The following is a 20007-nucleotide window of genomic DNA, read 5'->3' on the forward strand; positions in this document are numbered from 1 at the left end:
TTTATTTGCAAAAAAAAAACTTGCAAGCAAATATGTATAAAGAAAATAAAAATAACAAAACCAATTTCATGAACATTAGAATAGAATAGATTTATTTTCAAAAATGAATACACTGCATTTAACATATACCATATGACGTCAACAAGAATACACCTACATACCGCTAGGGAAGGAACATACATACAAACATAAAATCACGCCTCTTTCCCGGAGGAAATTGAGAATTCTTTACTTCGAGGCTAATTCAATTCTATTCGTTATCGAAATCGAAAAAAGATATCTTACAATTGACATTATTAGGGAAGGAAATAAGAAATAAAAGTAGTTTCTTTTTTTTTATAAATAATTATATTTACATAATATACACAAAAACTGATGAAGGCATACCCGAATACACAATTTTTGTTACACTCCCAGCGGTCAGTAGTGTACGTCAAATTTTAAAAAGAAATATTATACAACCACATAATAAATTAAATAGAAACCTCTTATAAGCTATTTGTTTATGGTACTCTCACGGCAGTGTCATGGGGAATCCCCTCTTGTATCCTGAATCGCCACAGGACCTTAGCTCTCTACGCTTAATAAAAGGAACTATAATTAATAAATATATCTCCATCTAATACGAAAAATTTAAAGAATAGCCGCGCGCATTAATACATACATATAATCTCGTCTATATCCCTTGTGGGGTAGACAGAGCCAACAGTCTTGAAAAAGACTGATAGGTCACGTTAAGCTTTTTGGCTTGATGATAGAATTGAGATTCGAATAGTGACGGATTGCTAGCCCATCGCCTAAATCAAGAATCTCAAGTTTGTAAGCCTATCCCTTAGTCGCCTTTTACGCCATCCATGGGAAAGAGATGGAGTGGTCCTATTCCCATTCCTACGCGCAATTACACAAATTATTTACAAAAATTAGATAATTCTACCCCCAATATTTAAACTATGGTTGTAGGTTCTACTACATACTCAAAAATTTTCCCAGCGTTCATCATAGTCAAAGCCATCATTATTTGAATCCTTATCAAATCAGCCACGCTAGCAAAGTTGCAGGCATTAGCTAGTTACTAATTTATAAGATACTTTAACTACCTGCCTATTTTTTTTAAAAAAAAACCTTTTACTTTTTTAAAATTTTTTATACAATAGTCATTTGAAACGCCCAAACAAATGCGTTCTTGTGGAATGTTTAGTCCACGCTGCAAAAAATACACCTTCAAATAATCACACCTTTGTCCCTTAATTGGGTCCTGGTTTCAAATCCCGGTTAGGGCATGATGAGAAACGAACTTTTTCTGATTAGCCTAGGTCTTGTTCGTCTATATACAAACATAAATGAAATCACGCCTTTTGCCCGGAGGGGTAGGCAGAGACTACATTTTTCCACTTGCCAAGATCTCTGTATACTTCTTTCGCTACATAACTCTCTTCAATCTATATAATGTATTTAATTATAAAATATAGTATCGTTGAGTTTGTATCTCGTAACACAAGTCTCAAACTTACTTCGAGGCTATAATTCAATTCTATTTAATTCGTTAATATTTAGAATAGAACCCGCTACGTACCATAGACTAAATAAAAAAGATATCTTACAATTGACATTATTTCAGTTATAACATTGCTATTTGGTATCCTAAGACTACGGTACCGAATTGATACCTTTTTTGAGCATCATTCTTCTAAGTTTCTTTCGATACATTTATTTTTATTCCTAAAGATAAGATACCTTTAGAAGCGGCAGTAAATTAAGTTTTAAGTAATTTATTTAACGTCAACCAATGTCGTGAAACCAAAAGATATGCCAATTATTTAGTGATATTTAAAATGGCCATAATATTGAATAAAAATTTTGAATTTTTAATAAAACATTTTTAACTAACATGAATGCAAAATTCTGTAGTATCTATTGCTAAAACTTTTTCCATTATTGATATAATGCTAACTAACTTTTTGTATTTTTTTTTAAACTAATTAACATTTTGTCATTTTTAAACGTAGACAAGGTAATCTAGAACCTCCAAACTTCATCCCAAAGCCACCTATTCGGCGCCCACGACAAGTATGAATCACGAAAGAAAGTGCATACATCGGTTGTAAAAATTACTAGGTTACCTCAAGTATATTGTATCTATTACTCGTCAGTCATGATTAGCATTCCCAGCAAAGTCTAGACTATAAAATGTCACAATCCTACCTATTACAGATGACTGATATCGAAAGCAGTAAAAACACTAGGATGACTTTGATGTTCTGAAACGTACTATGTCGTAAAAATACCAAGTATGCAAATGTAACGATACTAGGTATCACACGTACTTAGTATAGAGTTACTAGTGCTCAGTAAAGAGTACCCTAGTACTCGTCAGCCATGATAAGCGTCACCAGCGCCGTCCAGCCTGTGAAAGGTCTACATCCGGACCCCCTGCCGTCTTCAGAAGAATACTGCTCCCAGAGATAGCCAGTGCGACGGTATTCCGACAAAATGTTACCTGTAAAATTTAATAATACTACACGTAACTACTTTCTTATTCCGGCACCATATTCCGTTACTACTTGTTTTTATAAAAAATGTAACGGAATAAGTGTGTCACTAATAAACACACACACACTTGTAAACTTGTGTTGTATTACACAACAGTGAAAAAAAATATTTTTTACTTGCCAAAATGGCTGAAGGGGAATAGAATCACTCCGTCTCTTTTCCATTGACGTCGTAAGTAGATATCAGACGGGAGTCTATTGTCGCTTCAAGTAGGTCTTTCAGCGCAAAAAGATCGCTGAATTGTGACCATTACGACTGTGTTAGTTTTAAGTATTTGTTACCAATTGTTATATTTGTTTGTGTTTGTAGCAATGTCGAATAGACATTTTATACATACTTTTTCCCGGAGGGGTAGGCAGAGGCTACATCTTTCCACTTGCCACGATCTCTGCATACTATCTTCACTTCATCCACATTCATAACTCTCTTCATGCAAGCTCGGCGGTTTCGGCTTCTTTTGACCTGACCCTTTACCAGGACGTCATTAATTTGATGAAGAAACGTTCGTCTAGGCCTTCCCACCCATTAAACCATTTATCTCCATATATCTAAGTAAAAAACTGGTCATCCAATCCAGCATAAAAGCCCGTCGACCGTGGAGTAGTGTTTGAGCGCGGAGAGAGCGGAGAGAGCGAGACAGTAGACGTTGATCCAGACCTGCTTCATTATGTTACAATGAACAAGAGAATACAAATGACAGTATACTTACGAACAATATTGGCGCTCAATCTCGCATGCAGCTGTCCCGCTCTCTCCTTGTGCGGCCCGTCCGCCGCGGAGTAGTGTTTGAGCGCGGAGAGAGCGAGACAGCAGACGTTGATCCAGACCTGCTTCATTATGTTACAATGAACAAGAGAATACAAATGACAGTGTACTTACGAACAATATTGGCGCTCAATCTTGCATGCAGCTGTCCCGCTCTCTCCTTGTGCGGCCCGTCCGCCGCGGAGTAGTGTTTGAGCGCGGAGAGAGCGAGATAGTTGACGTTGATCCAGACCTGCCCGCGCCAGTACGGCGGGTCGTGCTCTGTGTTCCGCTTCATGTACAGGGGGGACGATTTTGATAGCGATCTGTAAGTTTTAAAAAGTTAATGCCAAAGTATTGTTTGTTTGTTTGTAAATTCTTAGTTCATAAAAATACATTAAAAATAACGATGTACAAGTGCGGACTTATCCCTGTGAGGGATTTCTTCCAGTCAACCAGGTATTTCAAAGAAACATTTATGTTAAGGGATAGTAGCTACAGTTAGGTACAATGGCAAAAACACTATATGAAAAAGTCTTATGTAAATTAAAAAAAAAGAAATTAGTTTCCGGCAATAAAGAATAGAACCACTCCATATATTCACCATGGACGTCGTAAAAGGCGACTAAGGGATAGGCTCGTAAACTTTGCATTCCTCTGGCAGACGTAGCCCATCGGCTAGAAACCTGTCACTATTTTAATCTCAATTCTCTCATTAAGACATACAGCTGAATGTGGCCTTTCAGCCTTGCCAAGACTGTTGGCTTTATCTACACCGCAAGGGACACAGACGTGATTATATGTATTACCTTAAACCATAAGGCGACCACAGCAGGTCAGGTTTGTCCAGGTCCTCCAGGATCTTCCCTAATTTATCGCTCTCCGGCCGGAGCACCTTCAGCAGCATGGGGAACAGGGACACGTAACCTGCAGGTCAGAAATCAACATAAGAATTATATATTTAGCTTCTTCCCCCTCCTGGCTTGGTATCCATTCGCTCTACAGCACGACCAGGGGCGAGCCACTTCTGCAGGTGAACTATGCCGAGAAAATATCAATTTGAAATGTGAATGTTATCAGTCTTTTATGATTTACTAGCGGTCACGTGCGTAAAACGAAAAATCCTGGTAATTTTCGAAAGGTACGAGTGGGTTACTAACGCTGCATGCCAATTTTAAAATTTCTGGACCCAACCATTTGGCCTATGCTTTGTCCGTCAGTAAGTCACTATTGATCTAGCGTTATTGAGTACTGATCGTGAACGCATTGTTTGTCAGTCCCTGTTCTAGAAATTGAACGCTAAGTTTTGTCATGGTACTTATAATGTTCTTTGGGGATCTTTTTCTTCCTCCTGGCTTTAGTCCCGGTTGCATCCTTACCACTCCAGAGAGGAGCCCGGGGCATGCCTTTGACCATGGACCCTGGATTGGGCGAGACAGGTTTTTACACGAAGCGACTCCCGTCTGACCTCCGCAACCTTTGCAGGTAAACCTAACCCGTATTGGATCGATCATGGTTACAAATTCACCATCACGATGTTTTCCCTCGCCGTAAGAGCATCGGTTAGTATTCAAACTAATGTACATAACTTCTAATATAGTCATTGGTACATGGCCGAGATGGGATTCGAACCTGTGCCTTGCCCTTTTAACCGGGCACCTTACCGATTCGACCATCGACGCTCATATTCAGATTTATTTATTTAGTTTAAACCAACTAATATTAATATATAAACCAAGTTAGTTTACTTCTTTGTTCGCGGGTAATTTACTAAATTGACATTCTTGAAATACCACGTATATACATATAATAATGCCATCAAGAACATCCTGTAAAAAAACCCAAGTATCGCAGCTCAGTCTTTCTACCGTAAAAAGTTGTGAGATCCATGTAATACCAAGTCGGTTAATCTATTTCCCTACTTAAAGGACCTTCTGTCTTAAGTTATTACATAAGTTATTATCATGCCAATATAAAAAATATTTTACGTTTTAAACAAATAGATCGACTTGGACTTGGCAAGGCGACTAAGGGATAACTTGAGATCCTTCTTTTAAGCGACGGACTAGCAACCTGTCTCTTTTTTGAATATCAATTCTATCGTTAAGCCAAACAGCTGAACGTGGCATATCAGTCTTAAAAGTTGGCTCTGTCTACCTCGCAAGGTATATAAACGTGACTATATGTATGTATATATTATATGAAGAAATTACACAAATATTGAGTTAGCCTCGAAGTTCGTGACTTGTGTTGTGTTACGAGATACTAACACAACAATAATAATAAATACATATACTTATTTATATAGATAAACATTTAAAGTACCAGGAGAACATAAGTTTAGAGTAGTTCCACTCGCTCACCAAAGGCACTGGTGACCAGCCTGGGTTGAGGGGGCACGCTGACGCTGAGAACCACCTTGGATAGATAAACATTCAAAGTACCAGGAGAACATAAGTTTAGAGTAGTTCCACCCACTCACCAAAGGCACTGGTGACCAGCCTGGGTTGAGGGGGCACGCTGACGCTGAGAACCACCTTGGATAGATAAACATTCAAAGTACCAGGAGAACATAAGTTTAGAGTAGTTCCACTCGCTCACCAAAGGCACTGGTGACCAGCCTGGGTTGAGGGGGCACGCTGACGCTGCGAACCACCTTGGATAGATAAACATTCAAAGTACCAGGAGAACATAAGTTTAGAGTAGTTCCACTCGCTCACCAAAGGCACTGGTGACCAGCCTGGGTTGAGGGGGCACGCTGACGCTGCGAACCACCTTGGATAGATAAACATTCAAAGTACCAGGAGAACATAAGTTTAGAGTAGTTCCACTCGCTCACCAAAGGCACTGGTGACCAGCCTGGGTTGAGGGGGCACGCTGACGCTGCGGACCACCTTGGATAGATAAACATTCAAAGTACCAGGAGAACATAAGTTTAGAGTAGTTCCACTCGCTCACCAAAGGCACTGGTGACCAGCCTGGGTTGAGGGGGCACGCTGACGCTGCGGACCACCTTGGGCTGTTCTCCAGGGTTCCTCGGCTGCTTGCGGACCAAACGCACGCCGTCCGTGTGTAGACCTGTTTAAAAAACCCTAACTTTTGTAAAAAGAGAACCTCCTCCGATCGCTGCCGTGGTATAACTAAAATGCCGTTATCTGACATCAGGTTTTTCACCTTTTTTACCAGTAGAATAAGAAAAAAAAATCTCTTTCGATCTGTATATACGACTTTTTGGTACCTTTAAGTCATAAATAGTTCTCGTTCCCAGTGAAGAATGGCATCAGTTAAAATTTTTCCCGCGTTTTTGACGTTTTACTTATAACAAGGATTTGGCAGATAACGGCATTTTAGTTATACCAGGGCAGATTGATATCCACCTATTTTTTTTCAAATTCAAATTCAAAATTTTTATTCATTATTATAGGATACTTCGTATCGCTTAATAATTGTCAAAACGTATGGTTTAACAACATTGGTTGACGTCAAATAAATTACTTAAAACTAAGTTTACTGCCGCTTCCAAGGCGTCAGTGCAGAAGAAGCGGTAACAAACGGCACTGCAGCATTTTCTTCAACAACGTCAACTTTTGAAGTCGGTTACTTGTATATTCTACTGAGTGTAATAAACACTTTTGTGAAAAGCTCATCAAAAATCAGTTCGGCGAAACGCGAGATAATATCGGACAAACATACGTACATGTCAAACTTATAACCACTTTTTTATATAAAGCGGTCAAAGAAGTTGGTTTTAGTCTAGTCTTCAATAAAGTGAAAGGCTAAAAGCCAAGCAACCTGATACTATTTAAATCTCAATTCTATAATCAAGCCAAACAGCTGAACGTGGTCTTTCAGTCTTTTCGAGATGGTTGGCTCTGTCTACCCCGCAAGGGATATAGACGTGATTATGTGTACATATGTATGTGTATAACCACTTTATATGTCTAACTATATTCAGCCGTATGACTTCATGATAGAATTGAGATTCAAATAGTGACAGGTTGCTAGTTCTAGTTGTGCCGTGTGGTTCCCGGCACCAATACAAAAAAGAATAGGACCACTCCATCTCTTTCTCATGGATATCGTAAAAGGCGACTAAGGGATAGGCTTAAAAACTTGGGTTTCTTCTTTTAGGCGATGGGCTAGCAACCTGTCACTATTTGAATCTCAATACTATCACTAAGCCAAATAGCTGAACGTGGCCATTCAGTCTTTTCAAGACTGTTGGCTCTGTCTACCCCGCAAGGGATATAGACGTGATCATATGTATGTATGTATGTGTATAACCACTTTATATGTCTAACTATATTCAGACTTCATGATAGAATTGAGATTTAAATAGTGACAGGTTGCTAGCCCATCGCCTAAATGAAGACTCCCAAGTTTATATGCTTTTATCCCTTATTCAACATGTTACAAGCGGTTGTATGTATGTGTGGCGACATCTCTACGCCACTCGTCACAACATCAAATCACACAACAACATCGCGAAGAAATTGACGCGCTCAACCAATAGCAGCGAAGAATCTAAATCGCGATTTCAGAGATTTCACGGATTGGAGCTATATATATTATACAACCTCCGATACAACATCGTGTGTCGCGCGGTTCCCCAGGCGTCACACCAGCCTGGCGGAAGATCTTCGCTACATATATGTATGTATGTGCATATCAACCAATGTTGTTAAACCATACGTTTTGACAATGATTAAGCGATATATAGTATCCTATAATCTATATATATAAAAGAAAGTCGTGTTAGTTACACCACTTATAACTTAAGAACGGCAGAACAGATTTGGCTGAAAAATGGTAGGGAGGTAGCTTAGAGCCAGGAGACGGACATAGGATACTTTTTATCCCGTTCGACAGCGTTCCCGTGTGACTTGACATGAAACGTCAGTCACTATAAAACGTGGTATAACAAAAAAGAATCAGACTTGGAATAACAAAACGCAAATGACAACTATGTAATTGACGTAAATTCAAATAAATCCTACTAATATTATAGATGCGAAAGTTTGTGAGTATGTCAGTATGGATGTTTGTTACTCTTTCACGCAAAAACTACTGAACCGATTATGATGAAATTTGATATGTAGGTAGCTGAAGACCCAGAATAATATATAAGCTACTTTTTATCCCGGAGTTCCCGCGGGATTGGTAGGGTTTCCATGCGGACGAAGTCGCGGGCGGCCTCTAGTAATGAATAAAAATTTTGAATTTGAAAATTTTGAATTTGTGCTTACCGTAATCGGCATAAGTCTGAGTGTGCGGTGACCAATGCAATTCGTTGAGAAGATCCTCGTCTGAGAGCTGGTCGCGGGTGGCTTCGAATCTGAAGAGACATAACGAAGATTAAATTAAATATAACACGACAGAACGCGGGTGCCGTGTGGTTACCGCCACTTTAGAATAGAACTACATACATATGGTCACGTCTGTATCCTTTGCGGGGTAGACAGAGGTAACAGTCTTGAAAAGACTGAAAGGCCACGTTCAGCTATTTGGCTTAACGATAGAATTGAGATTCAAATAGTGACAGGTTGCTAACCCAACGCCTAATAAAGAATCCCAAGTTTGTAAGCCTATCCCTCAGTGGCTTTTACGACATCCATGGGAAAGAGACGGAGTGGTCCTATTCTTTTTTGTATTGGTGCCGGGAACCACACGGCACGCCAGAATAGAACTACTCCATATATTTCTCGTGGATGTCGTAAAAGGGGATAAAAGGATAGGCTTATTAACTAGGGATTCCTCTTGAAGGCGCTGGGCTAGCAACCTGTCAGTATTTGAATCTCAATTCCATCATAGAGCCATCCGGCTAAACGTGGCCTTTCAGTATGAATATAACTATTCCACGCGGACGAATCCCGTTCCTGGCACCAATACAAAAAAGAATAGGATCACTCCGTCTCTTTTCCATGGATGTCATAAAAGGCGACTAAGGTATAGGCTTACAAACTTGGGATTATTTTTTAGGCGATGCGCTAGCAACCTGTCACTATTCGAATCTCAATTCTATCATTAAGCCAAACAGCTGAACGTGACCTATCAGTCTGTTCAAGACTGTTGGCTCAGTCTACCCCGCAAGGGATATAGACGTGACCATATGTATGTATATATTTTGAGACGTGACTAACTTGCTGGTGTCCCTATTGAGTGCATCAGCGATGACGGCCATGCTGTCAGCCGCCGCGTACATCCAACACCGGAGGTCTACGTGTCTCTCTATGTTGGACGGGTGGGACGCCCTGTGAAATGAACAACACACACACAAAATGTTAAGTCATATATACAGGGTGACTATTAATTCAACTGCATAAATTTAACTGTTAAGTGTACTCATCTAAAGGATATTTTTAAAAAACGTTAAAAGAAAAATATCGGTTTAAATTTTAGAAAGTACGAAAAAAAATAAAAGTATCAAAATTCACGATCCTAAATACGTCATATCACCCCGGCCGGCGGAAAAGCGACGCTAAAAATTGGCTCAAACGGCGCAAAAGCATGGGTATAGTTTATGTTTAAAAGGATGCAATTATTTTAAATGTCACCCTGTATATGTGTGGGAGAAGTTTTGTTAGGTGCTTTTATTTAAATCCTTTTTGTTAGCTGACCACTTACTTATTTTTACGCTGGCAACATTAAGAGATAGGATCGAGTGTGTGGTACGATGTAAGATGTTATAAGTAAGATGTGTTTTTAAAGAAGTCCAATAAATAAAAAGATTTACGATATAATTCCGCACTGTTTTACTTTTATTCCCACATATATATACATACTAATCTATACTAATATTATAAAGCTGAAGAGTTTGTTTGTTTGTTTGAACGCGCTTATCTCAGGGAGTACTGGTTCGAATTGAAAAATTCGTTTTGTGTTGAATAGACCATTTATCGAGGAAGGTTTTAGGCAATATAACATCACGCTGCAACTATAAGGAGCGAAGAAATAATGGAAAATGTAAAAAAACGGGGAAAATCATTCATCCTTGAAGGGTTCAATGATGCCCACAATAACTATTCCACGCGGGCACAGCTAATAAGTAGATAATATTAATAAGAAGTTAACATAGGCTACTGGAAATCACCACTGAACCTACTTTTTAAAAGGATCACAAAAATTACTAAGAGAATCATCATAAAAAATTACCTCGGGTAATCATCAATGCCCGAGGTCAAAGTCTTGGGGTTCAGCTGATCACCGGTGTCTTCCCTACCACGCCATCGGTACGAAGTGGGTTCCTCCCCCTTCTGGGTCGATTGGAACCACTGGTACCACGCCTGGAATTACCAATTATAGTTTTATCTATATGTATAAAGAACAAGGCCGCGTGGGTCCCGGCACCAATAAAAAAAAATGGAATCACTCCATACCCTTCCCATGGATGTCGTAAAAGGCGTCTATATCCTTTGCGGGGTAGACAGAGCTAACAGCCTTGAAAAGACTGAAAAGTCACGTTCAGCTGTTTGGTTTAATTATAGAATTGACATTCAAATAGCGACAGGTTGCTTGCCCATCACCTAAAAGAAGAATCCCAAGTTTATATGCCTATCACTTAGTCGCCTTTTACGAAATCCATGAGAAATAGATGAAGTGATCATCTTTCTTTTGATGCCGGGAACCACACTTTAAAACAAAGCACTAAAATATCATAACTGACCTGTATCCTCGAGAATATTCTTCAAACAAAGTACCAGGAACTCATTAAAGACTAGAAGGTGCCAATGTCTTCACTTGTAAAAGGCGTACAGTTTGAATACCCACCTGGAGTCTCGAGAACATTCTTCAAACAAAAGTACCAGGAACTCATAAATGACTTGAAGGTGCCAATATCTTCATTTGTAAAGGGCGTACAGTTTGAATACCCACCTGGAGCCTCGAGAACATTCTTCAAACAAAGTACCAGGAACTCATAAATGACTTGAAGGTGCCAATGGCTTCACTTGTAAAAGGCGTACAGTTTGAATACCCACCTGGAGTCTCGAGAACGTTCTTCAAACAAAGTACCAGGAACTCATAAATGACTTGAAGGTGCCAATGTCTTCACTTGTAAAAGGCGTACAGTTTGAATACCCACCTGGAGTCTCGAGAACATTCTTCAAACAAAAGTACCAGGAACTCATAAATGACTTGAAGGTGCCAATGTCTTCACTTGTAAAAGGCGTACAGTTTGAATACCCACCTGGAGTCTCGAGAACATTCTTCAAACTTCCTGTGAGACGCAGCAGTAACTTCGGCGGGTTTTGTGGACCCTCGCCTACTTATTGTTTTATACTACAAAGTTTTTGGTCACTCTAATGAGAACAAGTATTTGCAGCAAACTCTCGAATTATAGAATCAAATAGGTATCCTGAAATTTGACCCACCCTGGCTTGTCTTAAAGTCATTTAAAAGGCGCCTAAGACTTACTCTGACTAAATACTAAGACCTAAAGTATCAGGATATCATAACTCACTTGGAGTCTCGCAAAGCTCCGCCTATGAAGCACTTAGAACTTGAATTAATAAAATACAACTGGATTTCCTAACATTACAAACTACCAGGCTATCATAACTAACCTGGAGTCTCGAGAACATCCTGTCAAGGGTCTTCCTGTGGGGGGCGTAGGGCTCGAACAAGTGGGGTCTGGTCTTCACCAGCCTCGCCAGCTGCAGCAGCAACATCGGCGGGTTGGCGGCCGCGTTGTTTTGCACCACGAACTCTTTGGGAACTCTTGCTAATGCCTCCGCTCCTGGTAACATATGAGACTAGAGGCAGCCCGCGACTTCGAACGCGTAGAACACATAACATAACAATCAATCCCGCGGGAACTCCGGGATGAAAAGTAACCTATGTGTTATTCTGGATCTTCAGCTACCTACATACCAAATTTCATCGTACCTAATCGGTTCAGTAGTTTTTGCGTGAAAGAGTAACAAACATCCATACTGACATTCTGACATACTTACAAACTTTCGCATTTATAATATTAGTAAAATTACAATATGAGAAGTACTTTTCTAGATGGAAAATGGCGAAAGCTAATAATAATACGGGGTGCAGACGATAATGAACCTTACGAGACGAAACTATAAGGTTCATACTCGTTGGCTGAAAAATCATTTTAATAAACCAGTGGACGTGCGCCGTGTGGTTCCCGGCACCAATACAAAAAATAATAGGACCGCTCCATCTCTTTCCCATGGATGTCGTAAAAGGCGACTAAGGGATAGGCTTACCAACTTGGGATTTTTCTTTTAGGCGATGGGCAAGCAACCTGTCACTATTTGAATCTCAATTCTATCGTTAAGCCAAATAGCTGAACATGGCCATTTAGTCTTTTCAAGACTATTGGCTCTGTCTACTCCGCAAAGAATATAGACGTGACCATATGTATGTATGTAGGTATGTATGTATGACTTGCCTAATATCTGCTCTCTGGGTATCCACCCCTCCACGTTGATCAAATCCAGCCAATGGGCTGCGATGTCCATCTGTATATCTGAGTTCCACCTCCCGATGAGGAGACCGTGGAAACCCTCGTCCCAAAGGAACCCACGCGGGAAAAAGGACCTGAGGAATCAATAGAACTTTTTTTAGACACATACATACATATGGTCACGTCTATATCCCATGCGGGGTAGGCAAAGCCAACAGTCTTGAAGACTAAATGGCCACGTTCAGCTATTTGCATGGAAACCCTATCAATCCCGCGGGAACTCTGGGATAAAAAGTAGCCTATGTGTTATTCTGGGTCTTCAGCTACCTACATACCAAATTTCATGGTAATCGGTTCAGTAGTTTTTGCGTGTAAGAGTAACAAACATCCATACAAACTTTCGCCTTTATAATAGTAGTAGGATTATCTTATTGCTGATGCACCTTGTGGTTCCCGGCACCAATTGAAAAAGAATAGGACCACTCCATCTCTCTCCCATGGATGTCGTAAAAGGCGACTAAGGGGTAGGCTTATAAACTTGGGATTCTTCTTTTAGGCGATGGGCTAGCAACCTGCCACTATTATATGTATTGAAATTCCTTGCACGCTGCAAAGTTTCTTCATAAGATTTCTCTATCATTATACTGAGCTATCGATCCTCCACACCTTAGTTACAGTACCTACCGGTCTTGGCTAAACACAGTAGCGCCATCTAGCGACCTTTCAACTCAACAATATGATTAATATTTTGAACAGAATTAGGTATATCGCGCTTTGAAAAATTTCATTTTAAAATTCCTCTGTTATTCTACTGAGCTATCAATCCTTCACACATTAGTTACAGTACCTACTGGTCTTGGCTATACACTGTGGCGCCATCTAGCAACCTTTCAACTCAACAAAATGATTAATATTTTGAACAGAATTAGGTATTTCGCGCGTTGACAATTTTCATTTTAAAATTCCTCTGCTATTCTACCGAACTATCAATCCTTCATACATTAGTTACAGTACTTACTGGTCTTGGCTATACACTGTGACGCCATCTAGCGACCTTTCAACTCAACAAAAAGACTAATATTTCGAAGACACTTTTTATCACGCTTTCTTTTTAAAATTCCTCTGTTATTCTACCAAGCTATCGATCCTTCACACCATGGTACAGTACCTGCTGGTCTTGGCTATACACAGTGGCACCATTTAGCGACATTTCCACTCAACAAAAAGATTAATATTTCAAAGACAATGTTATGACGCTTTCTTTTTAAAATTCCTCTGTTATTCTCACTGAGCTATCGATCGTTCACACCATGGTACAGTACCTGCTAGGCACGGCGGTGTACAGCGGCGCCCTCCAGTACGGCACCGGCTCCCTGGTGTACTGAGACTGGACTCTGCCAGCCCCGTAGAAATAGCCAATGCCGCCGATCATGTTCGACATGGCCGCTCGGGCTATGGCTATGTCGCTCTCTTGGTACCTGTGTTCAAGAAATAAAGTAACATATAATCACGTCTATATACTGTACCGGGTAGACAGAGCCAACAGTCTTGTAAAGACTGATAGGCCACGTGCAGCTATTTGGCTTTAAGATAGAATTGAGATTCAAATAGTGACAGATTGCTAGCCCATCGCCTAAAAGATTCAAGAAACAACGTAACATATAATCACGTCTTTATACTGTACCGGGTAGACAGAGCCAACAGTCATGAAAAGACTGAAAGGACAAGTTACAAACACGAAAAAAAAAGATAAAAATGTTTATTAGACTTTGTCAATTCTTGCAGATTTAAGAGATCTACTATATTTGTAAAACGACGTCCGTTGAATATGGTGCAGTGTCGTCTATTCCGCAGCTTCTTCTACACATGCGAATTTAATTTCTCTTCAAACTCCGCGTCAAAAAACCTCTCTTTAATCTTCTGGCACAATGGCATACTCGTCTTCTTTTAGAAGCGGGGTAAGCAGATCCTCCGTGAAGTTCACAACACCGAGAACCAAATTGAAGATAACAGTATTCTTACCGTGCCGTGTGGTTCCCGGAACCAATACAAAAATGAATAGGACCACTCCATCTCTTTCCCATGGATGTCGTAAAAGGCGACTAAGGGTTAGGCTTAAAAACTTGTGTTTCTTCTTTTAGGCGATGGGCTAGCAACCTGTCACTATTTGAATCTCAATTCTATCATTAAGCCAAATAGTTGTTGGCTCTGTCTACCCCGCAAGGGATATTAACGTGACCATATATATGTAGTATTCTTACCCTTTCTCTGAAAGCTTGAATTTCTCCTCGAACTCCTCATCGAAAGACCTCCTCTTTTCATCCAGTACCCTGGTATACTCCTCCCCTTTGAGAGGCGGGGTGGGCAGATCCTCTGTGGAGTACACCACGTCCAGTACGAACGGAGTTTCCACCATCAGCTGTATGGGGACGAAGTTGACGTCTTTTTCCTGAAAAAGTAAATAAAAACCAATAATCCCAATAAATTGCAATCAGACACATCTGTGCACCATAGTGCCGTGTGGTTCCCGACACCAATAGAAAAAAGAATAGGACTCACTCCATCTCTTTCCCATGGATGTCGTAAAATGCGAGTAAGGGATAGGCTTATAAACTTGAGATTCTTCTTTTAGTCGATGGGCTAGCAACCTGTCACTATTTGAATCTCAATTCTGTCTGAAAGCCAAATAGCTGAACGTGGCCTATCAGTCTTTTCAAGACTTTTGGCTCTGTCTACCCCGCAAGGGATATAGTCATGATAATATGTATGTATGTTGTATTCAAATTTTAAGTTTAATTAAAACAAAAGTTTGAGAGTACCTTGTCATCCAGCTCAGGATCAGGTCTAAGACTGGTAAGCCTCCCCAGCGTGGCGTGGCGCTCCGCCTTCAATAGAGAATGGAGCTTCTCTTTTAGCACGTGGAGCCCCGACGAGTACGCCTCAGAGTACGACTTGTGGATCACTTTGCCTGGACACGAGACAGGAGGACACTCACTTTTAAATTTAAAAAATTCGTTTAAAAAATTATGTGGTCTGCGTGAACCGTACAAATCTACGAAGCAGTAATTAAGATCTTCTTTTAAGCGTGGGGTCACTTACTTTTAAATTAAAAAACACGTTAACAAAACGATGTGTGGTCTGCGTGAACCGTACAAATCTACGAAGCAGTAAATAAGATCTTCTTTTAAGCGTGGGGTCACTTACTTTTAAATTAAAAAAACACGTTAACAAAACGATGTGTGGTCTGCGTGAACCGTACAAATCTACGAAGCAGTAAATAAGATCTTCTTTTAAGCGTGGGGTCACTTACTTTTAAATTAAAAAAACACGTTAACAAAACGATGTGTGGTCTGCGTGAACCGTACAAATCTACGAAGCAGTAAATAAGATCTTATTTTCGTAAGCGTGTCATCGCCTCTCATGACACCGCTTATGATGCACCTCTAAGTAAGTTACATACATATGTACATATAATCACGTCTATATCCCTTGCGGGGTAGACAAGCCAACAGTCTTGAAAAGACTGATAGGCCACGTTCAACTGTTTTCCAAGTTTATTAATAAGCCTTAAGTTATAAGCCTTTCCCTTAGTCGCCTTCTACGACATCCATGGGAAAGAGATGGAGTGGTCCTATTCTTTTTCTATTGATGCTGGGAATCACACGGCACATATCTAAATAAGTTTATTGAAATAAATTGTTTTTGGATTTAAAATTTAAAGAATGTTCTTGTTGGTTCCCTGGAAGTGATTGCATAATGCGATAAGGCCGCTTTTTGTACATATGTTTTTCAAGACTCTTGGCTCCGTCTACCCGGCAAACTATAAAAACGTGACGTGAAATATAAATTTAGAATTGTTTATAATTACAAAATCTAGCTTACCTTTATGAGGTACCAATGCAACTTTGAAATTGTGCAGCTGCGGTGTGTGCCCCAAAAGCTGCCCGTTCTCAATCCAAAGCCGCGAGTGGGGCGCCGCGGGGCCCAGCGACTCGTCCAGAGCCCCGTACCAGATCAGGACGAAAGGCAGGTTGGCGTTGTTCTGTATTCAATAAAAATTATCATTAATTAAATTAGATATGTCCTGTCCATCTATACTATATCTATACTATAGATATAGTATAGATGGACAGGATATCTAATTTAAATTAAAACAAACAAACAAATTCTTCAGCTTTATAATATTAGTATAGATTCTAAACTAATATTATAAAGCTGAAGAGTTTGTTTGTTTGAACGCGCTAATCTCAAGAACTATTGGTTCGAATTGAAAAATTCTTTTTGCGTCGAATAGATCATTTATTGAGGAAGGCTTTAGGCTATGTGACATCACGCTGCAACTATAAGGAGCTAAGAAATAATGGAAAATGTGAAAAAAAACGGGAAAAATTATTCATCCTTGAGGTCGTCAATGATGATGTATTAGATTGATCACATCCAGTTGCTTGAATGTGCAAATTTCCACACGATGTTTTCCCTCACCGTGAGTTGAGCTCCTCATCGTTGATTTGAACCTGTGCCTTACAGCATATCACGCATTAAACAACCACCTTAACTGATTCAATCACCAACACTCTATAGTTGACGACAAGTTACTGGGGCACAATAATTATTGGGGTTGTATTAATACAGTCACATCTATATCCCTTGCGGGGTAGACATAGCCAACAGTTTTGAAAAGACTGAATGACCACGTTCAGCTATTTGGCTAAATGATAGAATTAATCTTATACATTGAGATTTTGATATGAAATACAGTAGTTAACAAGCAAAATAGTGCCTTTACTCTGAAGGGAACCTTTCACACTGCTACAAGCCTATCTATCCTAAGATCTTAGCAGCTTTCCAGTTGCCAAGATCTTTGGATACTTATGTATTTTAATGTTCTCCAGGTTTGTAGGCTTAAGGTACTCTTGACTCTCACCAGGATATCCCGTATCAGATCAATATTTGATATAATGATGACGAGAAAGAAGAATTCTACTCACCTCAGCATTGACGCTTATCCGTACAGTCCAGTGACCCCCATGTTCACCGCCAGGTGTCTTTATAAACGACGTGGTTATATTGTGAGGGTGGTCCAGTATAAGCTGCTCTCCGAAAGAAACTCCATCGTGACGGAGCCAGCCGTATGATGCCAAGTTGTCGCCTTGATCGCACCAATGTCTGTTATTAAAAAAAATATATTGTATCTGGAAATGGAATGAGAGTTTTCTTAAAAAAATTATACAAATGTTAAGTACTGAAAGACTTCTTGTCAAGCCAAAAGTAAAGTTTTATAATATGTATGTATATTTGTTAAAGTAAAAATTATTTCAAATTCAGGAAATTAAATGTATGGCTCCAAGACCAAATTGACATAATTTTCACTTAAATTGATTCAAGCTCACAATGTTATAATGTGATATGTGATGATAGATTTTCATTCTATAAATAACACATGTATATGTATGTACATATAATTACATTGTCACTTTTACAGGGTAGACAGGGCCAATAATCTCACAAAACATAAAAGGTCAGTTTCAACTGTATGGCTTAAACATTGAAATTGTAATAGGTTGCTAGCCCATTAACAACATCTATTCTATAGTGCTGCAAACCCCACCATTTCTTCTATTTTATAAAGTGTGTTAAAAATTTACTTGATAAGATTATCACAAAAAATTTAAACATTTTACCTAATGCCCTTGCGAGACGAAGCAGTCAGTTCATACCACATCAGGCCAAAGACCGGTGACCGCGGCTCCCTGCTCTTCATGCCCATGTATACTCCGGGACGGTATGTACCCCAATACCGGTCGGGGATAGCCAGGCCTGACTCTTGCACCACCTGTAAGTGTTCTGAAGTTATTAATGGAAAGAAAAACAAATTTTTTACAATTCAAATGTAGCTGCAATTTCAATCACGTAAATTTAGCGCCACCTACAATAAGCAACGAATTTAGCGCCAACTTCAAAAAGCAATTATTCAGATGTGGCCAGACACATCATTTATGAAATGTCTAATAGACACATTTTAATTAAATGTCCCCATATTTTTTTTATTATAAACCAGTTATTTAATTTCATATTATTTTTAATTATATAAAGAACTCTAAATTATTGTCTAATAGCACTACATATCCGTTAAATACAGCAAAACAATGAAAACACCGGGAAACATTAGAAATCTGTGTGTAAACTTATCACCTTTTCATCATCCAAAGGAGTATTAACTCTGGTCTCCAGGTAGCCCAGAGTACCGACGTAGACCGCTATCATGAAGCAGAAGAAGCCCACCATAGTCTTCCATATCGAGAGGATCTTGAAAGCTTTACCGACTGTAGAATTCTCACTGCTTCCAGAACTGCTGCTAGTTTCATTGCTATTAACATGTTTATACTGAACATTACCCACTTTCCTATGCCTAACCATGTTTGATATTGTTTGTTTACTTTAGTGGAATTTTCAATGGTTTAATTTATATGTTTCATTGGCATTTTATTTGATTTTATGGATTTTACAAACAATTCCTGAACTGCACGTAATTTTCGACAACACATTTAGCCCTACGTTGTTTTACATTGACATTGACTTTGACAATAGTTCAATCAGTATTTACTAGAGTCTCGTTGATAAAAAAAATATAATTTCCAGCTAGTGGGGCGAGGAACTAGTTAATGATGATATTTAACTTCCCTTCCTATTACCCTCTTCGTTTCCTTAACCGAAAGGATAGGGAGAAAATCAAATTCTTTCTTCTTTTTATTTCTTCACAAAATACACATAGAAGTAACATAAAACATAACATCAATCTTAAGCTAGATATTTTGTGAAGACTGGTGCTTGAAATAGGCTGAAACTGCCTGTTACACAAGACACTAGGCCTCACCTCCTGGATTTACAAGCATACTTATTATTAGTAAAATCGTGTCCAGAAAGTTCTATTTAGGAAACATTTTTAAAATTAGCATTTTCATTTTCTTGGTTAACCGGAGTGATAGAACTATGTAGAAGGATAATAAATCTAACCGCGGCCATTACCTCTTTATCAGTTACGTATTTTACTTAATTCTGATTGCTTACCGGTGAGAAAAATATCATGAGAAAACCTATACACCTAGATAATTCACTATACACTGTATTTGTCCCTCACTGCACTATTACTTCCCCGTACTATTTGATTTCGAAATCAAGAGCAAACTCACTGCCTGTTATAAAAAAAGAATGGAAAGACTCCATCTCTTTCCAATGGATGTCGAAAAGGCGAATAAGGGATATGCTTATAAACTTGGGATTCTTCTTATAGG

At 39.3% G+C, this 20007-nt stretch overlaps 1 protein-coding gene across 3 annotated transcripts; it reads right to left on the reverse strand.

Annotated features, from left to right (window-relative positions):
• Positions 1–117: 117 nt before the first annotated feature.
• On the reverse strand, positions 118–19275 carry LOC106130103 (mannosyl-oligosaccharide glucosidase). Of its 3 annotated transcripts, none has more exons than XM_060953223.1 (17): positions 18908–19275; positions 18397–18548; positions 17704–17881; positions 16598–16757; positions 15535–15683; positions 14977–15164; positions 14038–14193; positions 12701–12849; positions 11856–12028; positions 10447–10577; positions 9435–9545; positions 8541–8629; positions 6308–6372; positions 5896–5950; positions 4104–4221; positions 3430–3620; positions 118–2497 (listed from the first exon to the last, which is right to left on the reverse strand). In XM_060953223.1, the coding sequence occupies exons 1-17, from the start codon at positions 19130–19132 to the stop codon at positions 2361–2363; spliced, it is 2427 nt and encodes an 808-aa protein (XP_060809206.1). In that variant the 5' UTR covers positions 19133–19275; the 3' UTR covers positions 118–2360. The 3 variants fall into 3 exon arrangements, with proteins under 3 accessions (XP_060809206.1, XP_060809207.1, XP_060809205.1); XM_060953224.1 differs by lacking the exon at positions 5896–5950 and adding an exon at positions 6015–6069; XM_060953222.1 differs by lacking the exon at positions 5896–5950 and having other exon boundaries at positions 6253–6372.
• Positions 19276–20007: the final 732 nt, after the last annotated feature.

Source organism: Amyelois transitella, chromosome 31, assembly GCF_032362555.1.
Source record: "Amyelois transitella isolate CPQ chromosome 31, ilAmyTran1.1, whole genome shotgun sequence".
Classification (NCBI taxonomy): Eukaryota; Metazoa; Arthropoda; class Insecta; order Lepidoptera; family Pyralidae; genus Amyelois; species Amyelois transitella.